The sequence below is a fragment of the Coturnix japonica genome, chromosome 5 (assembly GCF_001577835.2).
Source record: "Coturnix japonica isolate 7356 chromosome 5, Coturnix japonica 2.1, whole genome shotgun sequence".
Lineage (NCBI taxonomy): Eukaryota > Metazoa > Chordata > Aves > Galliformes > Phasianidae > Coturnix > Coturnix japonica.
This window is the reverse complement of record NC_029520.1, coordinates 3191634-3204594: the sequence shown is the minus strand read 5'-3', so window position 1 is coordinate 3204594 and position 12961 is coordinate 3191634. Positions and strand designations below refer to the sequence as shown.

The 12961-nt window shown below is 36.1% G+C and overlaps 1 protein-coding gene across 2 annotated transcripts in view; it reads left to right on the top strand.

Annotated features, from left to right (window-relative positions):
* KIF18A (kinesin family member 18A) overlaps positions 1-12961 on the top strand; it is a 40653-nt gene that overhangs the window by 15198 nt on the left and 12494 nt on the right. For both annotated transcript variants that reach the window (XM_015863449.2, XM_015863450.2), the window contains exons 10-13: positions 2959-3121; positions 5579-5743; positions 7211-7332; positions 8492-8727. In XM_015863449.2, coding sequence (XP_015718935.1) covers positions 2959-3121; positions 5579-5743; positions 7211-7332; positions 8492-8727 — 686 coding nt within the window. The remainder of the gene's footprint in view (positions 1-2958; positions 3122-5578; positions 5744-7210; positions 7333-8491; positions 8728-12961) is intronic.

The window sequence follows — 12961 nt, the reverse complement described above, 5'->3', positions numbered from 1 at the left end:
GGGGAAATGCTTTTACTTACTGGATGTTGGTTGTCTCTTCTTTAATCATAAAGTAAACGTTTGATATTTTATTGGAAAGAGATGGTAAAGTGTCATTCTTATCTGCAGAATGTTAGCAGTTTGGACAAGTTCCTTCTTTAACTGTAAGTTTAAGAGGTCACTGAACAGATTACTTAGCCCTGTCTAAATATTACCACTTTTCTAGTGTGGCATATATACCATGAGTTCTGTGAAGAACATTCTTCTCTCTCCTATCTAAATTAGGGTTTTGACTGCTATGGCTACATCAATTCACATATCCCTAAATAGAGGGTGTTTGAAAAATTAAAGCATACTAAATAATAATGATGAGGATTTTGAGGCAAGCCAAATGAAGTTAATGTAGAAATATCTAAAATGTAGTTTTAAGATCGCTTTTTTGTAATTATTCAGGTTCTAGTAATTCAGGCTGGTGCAAAAGCAAAGTCAGTTTTCTTTTGTCAGAGAACTTTGTTTTGCATCAGTCCTTCTCTAGACAAAACACTGTGTAGCCGAGATTAGTTCTTCTGGTAGTACAAAGGTTGTGATAAACCTCTTTTTAGTTATTTACCTTTCATTTTCAAAAGGATGTTTAAACTTTGACCAGTTTTCCTGTTTTGGGGGTTGGTTTGTTGTTTGGTTGGGTTTTTTTTTGCACTCTAGGGTTAATTTAACTTCCTATAATTTGCCCTTAATTTCATTCTGTGTGCCAATAGTTAGTCCAAGGCAAGAGTCTGTAAGATGTATCTTCATTTTTCAGGTATATTCTATGCCAGGATTTGTTAAGAGAATTTTTTTTAATGTTCTGAAACATCCATAGAGGTGCACATAAGTCTGTCCCCCTTCTCTGCTGAAATGAGTGATAAAGTAGATTTAGCGTTTTCTTCTTCCTCATGTGAGGATCTTTTCACACTGATTCTACTCATGATGTGAATGATCAGTTCTTCCATGCAGATGTACAGGTTCTGTCAGTACTCTGCTACTTTCTCCCTTCTGTTTGGCACAAAGTAGAAAGTTTTAACCACAATATAGTGTTCAGTTGGTGTTCTAGAACGTCTTCCAGTTTGATCTGGAAGAGGTTCACCTGCTTATGCTGCCTGCTTCTGCAAACCTAAAGATCATTACTGTGCTTTCTGTTGATTTGAGATAGAAGATGTGTCTGCCAGACTTTCAGGTTCTTCAGCCTATTGATGCAGACAGTGGACACTGTCTTTGGTACTGCCACCCATACATAGGTTTGTGAGCTCTGAAACTAGGCAGTCCAGAGATAACCATAATCTGCATGTGCTTATATGTTCACTCTAACAATTTTAAGTGAGGAATAGGGGAGATTACTTCATAGAAAGAGAAGTATACTTATTGAGATAAGCAGGAGTTTTGCAAAGGCTTCTCTACTTGATACTATAGCTGGAACACTGCTTTTTTTAACTATACTAAAGGATAATTTACCAGTAATTGCTGGTAATAGTTCCTGATAAATATGGACTACAGGTGGAGATCCTGTTCTGCAGCTCACTTAAACTCTTTGCAGAGTTTTACTGCGGTTAAAATGAATAGAATTTGCCATCACTTGTCTGCTGTTTTTCCAAAGCAGGTGGGAGGGACCATGTTTCTATGGATCCCATGGAGGCAAAAAATTCATCCACTTGTGCAAACATTCACTCATAGGGGTGACTGTTTGTATAGATAGTAATAGTGTAAAGTAAGAGCAGTCACATTCTGCAGTAGAATATCTTATTCCTTAAAGAAATATTCCTAGATTTACTGTGTGTCTGTACAGATTTTTATATCAATAAAATAACTTTATCTGGAGAGCTTTGGGCAAGACTCCTGAGCTTGTGAAACTGTAGAATAGAGTTGCTCTGTTCTTAAATTGCAAGTAAGAAAATAGAATAAAACACTTTAGTTTGTTCAGAAGTTGCTGCTTCTGAAATACATTTACTAGAATCTATGTGGCAAGAATGTCTCTTCAGCTTGTTCTCTACTTGAGCATATGCTCACTTTTATAGTAACTGGACAGTATTTCATGATGCTCTGTAATAAACAATGTATAACAATCCAATTTCTGTCTATCTTTAGAACGCTTGCGTGTTAAAATGTTGTCTGTGAGAAATACTTTGGTGTTGTGACTGACATATGCAGCATCTTTTTAGCTATTCTGGACTGCACTTGCAGTATTTGGAATTGAAGGGAAGAAAGTACCACCACAGAAACTTATATTGCAATGTAGTAATCTTTCTAGGGTTTCTCCTTATTCTTGTTACTCTAATTTGCATTGCATACCAGGGATAAGCAGATTTTTGAGACCATTTAGACTTAAGTCTAGTTGGAGTAACTTCTAAGTATCTTCTATCACGCTGTTTTCCCTGTTAGCCTGGTAGGTGTTAAAGAATGATGCATATTCTGATTTACAGCATCTGTGATTTAAAATGTACAACAGAATTTTGGCAAAAGTGATCGAATGTGGACTCCTGTGCAGTTTTCCTTTTCTTGAGAAGGCAGCTATGTGTCTGTGGGAACAGTAGTTTGATTATATACAACAAATTGCTGCACAAAGTAGAGAATCTTTGGAATACAGAGCAAGGATTTCTGTGAAGAGTTTCTAGATGTCTTTTGTTTTGAGTCCCAGTGTTATCTTCATAAACATAAAGCTTCATTTTAGTGACAGCCTTGAAACCTTGAAAAAGCCTTGAAAGCTTTGCATCCCTTTTTGAATTTGAGCCATTAGTGGTGCACTGAAACTTTTTTGTGCTCATCTATAGTAGATCTTAGGTTTTTTCTCTTTTTTTTTTAATTATAATAGCCTGAATTGGAAACTTTCCCAAAATAAAGGATGGATTTCCTTTAAACAAATATATATATTTATATATATATTTATGTATATATAAGGAATTAGTAGCTCACTTGCTTACCTTAATTGTGATGCTTCACTTTTAATAGATACAAAGAAATTCTTAAAAATGTTTTTGCAAACCGTGAGGAAATCAGAGGAGAATACCTAAAGCTGGAAATGCAGCTGAGAGTCAGTATGCTGAAGACTTATTACCAGAAACAGTATCATGAACAAATTCAACTGATGTGCTCTGAAGAAAGAATAGAGAAGGTGAGTTGTCTAAATCCTAAAGTGTTTATGTAATTTAAACAGTTAGCTAGTGCTTTGTTATTTATACTGTTGATATGGGACACTATGGTTAACCCTCAGTTAATATTTCTAACTAATACAGAAACTGTCAGACTTTTTTTCCTCATGTCACATAAACTGTGTATGTTTCTGCTTGTTACTGTTAATTGTGTAAACTTTTTTTAGCTTAATCTTTTATGGGTGGGAGTGTCATAGTTACTTAATGCCTTGGGGGACTCGTGATCTTTTCCAAAACCAGTATGGTGATGTATGGATGGTACAGCTATAGAAGTAGTTATGAAGCTGAGGAATCCATGTGTTATTACTAATCCTATCTATAAAGAAAAACATTCACATTGGGCTAAACAAGACAGATTCTTACTGTTTCCAATACTCACCAGAAAGTTCTCTGAATAGTTGCTTATGGGCAAAGTCACGTGACCCAGAATTGTGCATAAATGCCTTGAAATTTAACTCAAGAGTTTGAGACTCAGTATTAACAACTGATGTTGTTGCACTGAATGCTGTGTGTTCATGCACAATTTCATACACATGTCTCTTAAGAGCTGACTCAACTCCTTTGTTGCATCTTAGCAGTACCGCATTGAAGTGCTCCAATGTTGTTGTTGCCATTAGATAATCTACAGATGTGACTAAGAGGCAAGCATTGCTGGTTCTATAAATACAATGCCAAAGTTACTAACAAGAGTAGGTCACAATAATGGTAAAATTAAATGAGACCGTTTTGGTTGGAGCATATTGGATTTAAATTTGGAACCCAGATATTTGATTGCTTGCAGACTACAACGCTTCTGTTCTTCCAAGTATTTTCTACACATTTTACAGTCTCTGGCCCTTCTCTCTGAAACGTACTGTGAGGCTGCAGTTATATTTCTGAAATAATGATTTTAAAGGAAGAGTCTTCTAAAGCTAGATACATCTTCCATTTAATTGTTCATGCTCACTAACTGCATATAATCATTTTAGACAAGTTAATGTAAAGCATGTTTTCTAACCTGTACTTTAAAAACCTCAGATTAAAAACTTAAAATCAGAATTTTATTTTTGCTTCATTATGAAATTATTCAAGTTTGTTCCCTTAATCTGTGCTGCTGCAAATGCTTTTTCTGTGACATACTTTTTTGCAACAGTTCAGTTGGTGGAACTTTGGTCAGTCCTGAATGATCATGCCATTTTTCACTTCTCTGAGTTCCAGCCCTTCTAGAACTCAAGCACTGTGTGCCCAAATGTCCTGTTTACATACTCTTCCTTCCATTTTGTTACCCTTCTTTCTATTTTCCCATTCCTAGAGTAGTGTTAACCTTAAGAAGTATAAGCAAGTCTTTATTCAGTTTGCTGTATCTTAAAGGTTTCTTTATCAGCCTTGCAATCTGTTCTTTCCAGTGTTTGGTTTAAGATACGGTAAACGCTGAAATTCTTATAGGCTTTTAAAAAGCGCATTAGACATGAAATCCTCCTCTCCGGATGCTTTACTATGGTTTTTACCTCCTTTAAAAGGAGTGTATTCCTGGAAAGCATTAACATCACGGCTTCAGTTTTTCTGCTTACCGCAATTGCTTATGTTGAAATTACTTGTTGAGTGTATCCCAGTTCTTCAGTCTGGGAGTGACAATTTTCCATCTCATGCAACTTATGCAGTCATAAAACAGAGTAGGAGCCAAGTGTCTTGGCCAGGAGAATGTGCTTCGGAAGTCATGCCCTCTAATACAGTCACATTGCTAGCATGCTTAATTGGTGTTTTTTTTTCTATTTCATTATAGTAATGTCACATCTTTTTTTTTCCTTGGGAGGTATTAGAAGGGTTTGTCAAATGGTAGGATATTGTCAATGCCATCTTCATTGACATGCCTTTTCTGTACCATTTAAAAACTGAAGACAAGAATGCAAAATAAATCATCTGGTTTTCTCTACTTCAGCAGTCTTAAAAGCTTTGCCCTGGCCTTGCTGGACAGAGGGAACCAGCAGTAGTTGAGTACTGCTGTTACTGTAGTCTGATACTTAATTCTTTTTCTTGGTACTTTCCCTGTGGAGATCACATTGAGCTTCTGGATTCTTTGATCTCTTTGCATTTTCCTCACACTGCCTTATCTGCTAAGTGAAGCTCCGTCCAGTGTCTAGTCATTGCTTGAAGCACACATGCAGCTCGGGTGTTTTTGCCGTGCTGGTTCTGTGTTCTGCTCACCAGGTATTGAATTAAACATGTTGAAAAGTTAGCAAAAAAGTATAGGAATGTTTACACATGATTCAGTAATGCTCCATAAGGAGAATAAGCTATTTTACTTTTATTAAACTAGACAAAAGGTAAAATATTTGCTGTGTACTGTTAAGTGTAAGTATATGGAATAATTTTGCAGAGAGATGCTGGAGAATATCATATGAAAGTTGCTGCTTTAAACACCATGTCTTTTTCAATTTTAGGCCACTTGCAAGCGGGATCATATGCTTGCAAGGCTTAAAACTTACTGTGCACACATACAGAAGAAGAAAGAGGAGAAGATTGAACGTTTTGAAGAAAATACCAATTGGCTGCATCGCGTTGAGAATGAAATGCGCCTCCTGGATCAAGAGAGCTGTATTCCAAAGGTAAGAGGCCTTTCACTTCAAGGGCAGATTTCATGCGTTGTAGGCCAACATCTGACTCAAGAATATGTTTTTCTTCTCTTTCCATCTCACTTATGATTTTGACTGAGACTAATTCTTTCAGAGTGGTTTTGAAACCCAGTGTTTTAGATTTTTACCTTAAAGGTACCACATTGTTTGTACAATTATTCTTTCTAAAAGTTTATGATTACCTGCAAAATACATTCTAAAGGTAAATAAATGGTATGGTTGAGCACTTAAGACAGCAGCTAAAGAGTTGATTCTGTTTCTTGCCCTGTGCTTCTGTTATTGCCTTCACAGTAGGTCTTAATGCTTGTCTAAGCATGCCTAACCTAATTTTTGTCTTGGCCAGAAAGAAAAACAAACCAAGAACATTCTTTTCAAGGTTGCGAGAGGGGTGAGAAGCAGAGAAGAAATTGCGTTAAGCTCTCTTCCAAGTTTTAGCAACTTGAGTTTGATGCAGTCCCAGATGAGCACCAGAGCTAGCAGAAGGGAAGGGATGAAAGCATGTACAGGAAGAAAAAGATGAGGAAAATGAAGGGTTGGGTTTTTTTCTCCCTGCCTTTTGATTTTTAGCTGGTAATTAGGTTGGCTCAAATTACATTGTGTAATGAGCGCTTGTATAGCTCAGATAATAGAATATTTGTATTTTAATATCTGTACTATAATAAGGATGAGTAAAATTTTTTTGTACTGTAAGAGTGGATTTAAAAGTATTACAAATAAAATAATGACATCACAGGAAGATGACTGAATATTAAGACTTGTTCCAGTCAGTTATTGAAATACAAATATGGAGCAAGTACACAGGAAAAGAAGCAAGTGTATCTTTGGCCATGCAGACATAAATACATGCATGCCTGTTGGACTCCTAAAGCTAGTTAGAGCACACTCCTCTTTTTGTTGAAGTGTTGGTGAACCTGAAGGCAAAAAGTCAGCATGCTAGGAAAAACAGCCATGCACCAATATGGTTAAATATAGATGCATCAATTTATTGCCTGAGAAGCCATACTTTTTTAGCAGTCAGACAAGGGCGTTCAAAAATCACACACACTAATTGTAGGAAAGCTACTACAATAACAACCCTAAAACTGCCCTTCAAAGCCACGAGACATGCATTCTTTTCCTAGAGGTGTCCTTGGTTCTCATGCTATTTATCCTGCTCCATAGCTGCTGCTCTGTGAAGTCCTTATCTTGATCCATGGCTGCTGCTCTGTAAAATTCTTGTATTACAACACTGAAGGAATTTAACAAAACATTTATGCATGTAAATTAAAATCAAGCAATTCACACCTATCTGCTACAGTAAATTTATTATGATACTACTGATCCATTTTAGTTTTACATTTCAGTAGATCACCTATTAATATGATTATTTTGTTTTATGCTTCAGTTTCTCACTTATAATTTGATGTATAGTTGTTTGTTTTTCCTTGCAAATTTCATAAGGAACTGCGTGAAGATCTTCAGTGTTGCCATTTAAACCTGGAAGTTAAGGACCTGAAAGCCCAGATTGAACACATGTTATCTCTATTGTCCCTTCAAGATCAGCACTATAAGCAGACAGAAAAGTAAGTACAGTTTCACGTGAGGCCTATTTAAAACTTCATTTTGGCATTTGTAACTTTGGAATACATAGCTATAGAATTGATACTTATTTAAATCAGAAGCATGATTTTGCTCACTTTTATTTCTAGATTTAGAATTGTTTTCTTTCAGAAATTCTTTCAGAATTAGATTTCTGTTTTATGTCATTCTTTGTTTATCTGAAACTACAGCCACTGCCCAGTACTTATTTCTATTTCATTTCTATCTCTGTTTGGTTTTAAGGAATTGTTGATAGGCCATGAAATCTTTTTTTTTTTCCCCACTTTTAAGTTGAACAGCACTGATTTTAATTGTTTGCATTTGTATTCATGTCTACAGTGCAGGGAATTAAATGTTTCTACCTGTACTAAGAACGTTATAATTAAACAGTATATATGTGGACAGACTGCAAACAAAACGGCTGAATTTGCAGGTAAATATCTGCTGAATAGAAGCGTTCAGGGTGTGAGAAATGCAATGAGAAGTAATCACAAATGTCTTCAGTAAATATATTTAAAATGTATATAATGAAATATTTCCAAAAAGAAATAACTTTCTTCTAGTTATCCTTTGAAGAAAGGGTGTTTAGCTTTACATTAAAAGATACACAAGCCTTTAAGGCTAAAAGCTAAACAGTTTCCATTTCTGTAATTTCAAAATTTCCCTTCGTGCTATTTTTTGTTTATGCATCCCCTTGGCTATTTTTTGAATCTATAGTTTAGTCTTGCAACTGTGGCAACAGCTAACAAATTCCTTTATTCAGATAGAATTCTGAAACTTCTGTCACTTGAATTTGTTTTGCAGTTGTGCATGCATCTTATACTTGATTTCAGAAATACGATATGATGACTTTTGTTGTACCATTTGAGGAATCTTAGACACAGTGGGGAAGAACTGAAGATCTTAAACACTGAGGGAAAAGCTAAGCTTGGAAAGTACTTACAGAGAAGAGAAAAGTTAGTTGACTTAGTCAAGAATGTTTTTTCCTAGTTTAATTTTCTTGAATTATGTAGCACTATGCTGCAGATCTCAAGAGTGGAGGAGGAGGACAAGGAAAAACCCTTGAATTACTAGTGGTGGCAGCAGTGCTAGTAGAGACCAGCTAAGTTGTGATTCAGTCACATTTATCTTCTTGTTTTACAGAGTTCTAAATGCTTTGCTTCCAGTTCTTCGCAAGCAATATCTGATTTTGAAAGAAGCTGGGTTAGCAAATACTGTAACTGAGACTGAATATGGAGAGGTAGAACAGCTGATTCAAAGACAAAAATCGGTAGTTTGGGCTGACCAGACTGGAGGTGAGGAACAGAAAGAAAACTGTGGGCTGGATGTGTCAGCTATCTTTGCATTCCCACAACTTGTGAACAAGCAAAACACCCCATGTAAGTAAATAACTAAGTTCTTCTCTGTTGGAAATATTAAAGTATTTCATGAAAAAGCTGTGTCTCAATATAATGGTGGATGCACACTTCTGCTAATACTGAGGTTGAATGTGAAACTGAGATTCAGGGCCACTTTCTGTAAAAACAGGTGAATGCCATTCCTTATTAGACAAGAGGAATAAGCTTACTCTTTCAGTACCCAGACACTTTTCATAGCTCTAACAGATAACTCCCTTTTTTTCTTGTAACATGTCCCATGCATCAATGTTTCTAGGTATACTTTGTAGCATTACTAACCTATCTATTTCAGCCTCTCGCATGATGTTGTTGGAAAATGTTCTAGTGTCGATTATATTATTTCAAAGTGATTCTAAAAATTAAGTGGCTAGTACAGTTACTCAGTACAAAGTAATACCTTTTAACAGGGAAGCACATTTGGCCCATTTTGAGTTGACCTGGAAACAACTTAGTACAAAGTCTTCTAAGTTTATTTCTTGAAGGATCAAAGGGTTCAGAGTTTTCGTTGTGAAACTGACTGTTTTGTGGTGTGGTGATGACCCCATGACTTCCCCATAACTCTAGACAGCTGTTTCTTCTTGTTTGCTGTCTGGGGAAAAAATTTTGAAGTTGCACTGGAGTATTTGTACTGAGGGATGATGAACGGGATCTCAGAGCTGCTGTGGTGCAGTGCTTTAATCTTCTCTTCTGGATAGGCAGCACTCAGCACATGGGAGCTGTCTGGGTGAAGCTAATAAACCAGTAATAGTGAAAGATCTTCATAGGTTACAAAAAGGAAGCTTTTAATAATTGTTGTGCTTCTCAAAAGCTGGTTGATGTGGAGAAGCAGTAAACCCTGGAGCACTGCAATTAGTTCCATGCTTTCTTTAGCTTTCTTCTGTCATTCAGCTTATTCTTAGATTGAGAATTGTCCTGCCCAAGTTCTTTTTTGTTCTGTTTTCATCAAATGCCTGCACAGTTTTAACACATTAGTATTGCTGTTGATTGTAACCAGAGCGCTGACCTTGTTTGTTTGGCTGTGTGCAGCATAAGGTCAGACTGTACTGTGTGGGCTGTTTCTTTAAGGTATAGAACTGTTTGTTTTACCAGTCGAGGAGAGAAGGAAAGAGCTGGCATGTTGGACATAGGGCTCTGCCCCTGCTAGTCAGAGACTCAGCAAAGTTAAAAGCAGTTAGTGGCTTACTTGGTTGTCCTTCTAAAGATGAGGGCAGCAGATTTCAGTGGGAGATAACATTCTTTCACTCTGCTCCAATCATAATTCCAGTACAGAAAGGAATGGGATATATTATCACAGGTTGCTGGCAATCTTTGGGAAAATTACAGTAGTCATAAGTGATAGTATCTGTGTTGCTTCTGTGATAGGATGCTAATGAAAATCTGTTTTGTAAAGCCTTATGAAATGAATGTAAATAGTTACTTTCTTGTTGTATTTATAATTATCTATTTATAAACAAAGAGAATACAGTTTAAAGTTAGTTTCGTGGTTTGTTTATTCTGTTACTAAGTAAGGGAAACTGTTGATCACACTCTGAGCCTCTGATTAACCATCTGAGGCAAGAGATAGGTCAGCTGCAGGAGCACAGGTGAAGGTAATTCAAGTGTGCTCCCAGAAGGGTGGAGCTTGACTCCACCTCTCCTAGCCCATTTAAGGGCTGACCACCACTAAGGTAGCATCTCTTTCTGGAGGAAGAGACTCCTCTGTGGGGTTTTTGTGGTGAGCTTCAACATTGGTGAGCATCCATCTCAACTGAAAGCCTCAGCACTGGTGAGTCTTTCCTTAGATACCCTCTGGCTAACCGTTTACTATGTAGTTACAACTATACCCTTGTATTATTCCAGTTATACATACAACAAAGCAGATTTGTTTAGTAAAAGACTTGAAGGTGTTATTGTGTTTCTGTCAAAACTCCTCTGAGAATTCAAGCACTGCAATATCTTGATTCTAGTGCTAGAACTAGAATTTTAAGTGCTAGCAGTTGAGCTCACAAAATGACTTGATTCAGATCATGTTTTGTTTATATAACTAGATAAGCGCACTTGTGGAGAGAATGGAAGAGGCTGTTTTCCTTCATAGTTTTGATTGTAGTTATCTGCCTGAAACTTGTATGTTTAGCATAATCTCATTTTATTTAGTAGTACTTAGAATGGGTGGCTTGTGAAAGTGTCAGTCTGACTGTGGAAGGAAAATGTGAATTTATTTAAACCTTTTACAAATTAAGAATTCAAGATTCACACTGAATCAGTTTTCTCTTTGTCTGTCTTGTGAATATGAAAGGCAAGCAAGAAGGAATGCTGCTAGGTAGTACTTGTGTTATGGATGTGTTACTGATTCACTAAGGTCCAAGACTGACTGGGTCTCTTCTCTTTTTTGCTTGAGTATCAAGGGAAGATGTGTTGTTATATCCGAATACCTTTCCTGTGAACTCTATAAATTGTAACTAAATATTGATTGTAGTGATTGGCTTGTTATATGTGGGATATTGTCATAAGTCTGGATTTTTGTGGCTTACTTACAGTAGTGCAAGTTTTGTTGTGGAGTTCTATTTCTGTTCTGCTTTTCATCAAACGCTACTCCAGATCTATTCTTGCTCAGAAACACTAAAATCACTGTATGAATTCTGCTGGAACTTTTAAGGCATAAACTTTTCACCCTTATAGGGTCAGTAGGCAAATTCAAGGGTTGTCTTGCAGATCTGAATGAAGTAGACATTCTCCAGTTCTAAATGTTGCACTGGATGGCTTTCTAAGTAAATGGACACTATTTTTGAGAGATTTTTTTCTTTCCACCTGTGAATGGTGTCTTTCCTTAAAGATGTTCATAGAAATCTTTGTTTTTGTTTTTGTTACTCTGTGTGAAAGGAAATAAGAAAAAATAGGTATTTCATCTCCTGCTTTTACTATAAGCAGGAGAAAACCAGTTAGAAAGAACCCTCTTTCAAGTGGAGGTGACGTAACAAAAAAGGATATGCTAAGTTCTGATTGGATATTCATCATGGTTTTTGTCTCTTAATCTAATTGTGCTCTTTCTGTTTGCTTTAAACTTGTTGTAGAAATGCATTACGATACTTCTAGGGTCCTCAAATAAATCACCAATACCTGATATTCCTCATGAAGAGTCTACCTCTCTCCCGTTGGCAGCATAAGTCAGTGGGCTAACTTGAAATAAGTTTTCTTGAACAGCTTTTTCCTCGGGGGTATTTCTTGCTATAAAATTTATTGTTCAGCAGGTGGCTGTAATTCTACAGAAAATTGTAGGCATAACTGTACAGGATAAAAATGTCTACCAGATACCTCTGTATTGAGAACTTGAGACTTAAAATGGAATTGGAATCAAAATCAACTTTGCTTAAGGAATTTAAGTTCTAAAGTGGATTTCTCTGCTCAGGGGAAAAAATACTACTTATTAATGTATTTATAATTTCTACATTATTTTAATCTTTCTGCTCTTTCCTAAAATATCATGAGTGTTTACATTGTCATTTCTGACATGTTGGATGATGAGGATGGAAAATGATTAATCCATTTCAGCTGTAAATAAAAGTGACTGAAGAAATTCCAGCAGAGCACAGAATAAATGCAATGAAATAGCTCTTCTTCCATTACGTGTTTGAAATCACTTGAAAAATACTTGGAAGTATTACATGGTATTATGCTATGGAAATAACTGCTCTTTTGCAGAAATAAACTAATAAAACTTAATAAAACTATTAAGAAAAAAGAAAAAACACCATAAATAAGAAAAAAAACACTTTAGCATGGTAAATGTAAAGTAGTAGAAAGTCAGCGTCCCAATCAGAAGTAGGAAGGATGTTTTTCCTTCCAATGGAAGCAATGTTTTTCCTTTAAAGATGAAATAAATAATTCAGTTCCTTCTCCCTCAAGTCATTTCAGAAGTATGCTTGGCAAATGTTAGCAGGAACTGATCTAAGATCTTAGCGAACAAATAAAAAGGAAGAATTTTACAGATTTCTCCCCCATCACCACACACACGCGTGCACCTTTATCACGCTATTTTTTCACTTGTTTAAGATGCTGGGAAGGCAGCAGGGTTTTTGCACAAATATATATGTATATATAGCTGTGTTGCACAGCAGTTACTTTTTCTTGTATAAAAATCCATATTTCACCTATAATGTAACTGTGCAGCCTTATTGGGGGAAGGAGCAAAGCAGCTAATTTTTTGTGTTTTTATTCTTATTTTCCACAGTGTAAGTAG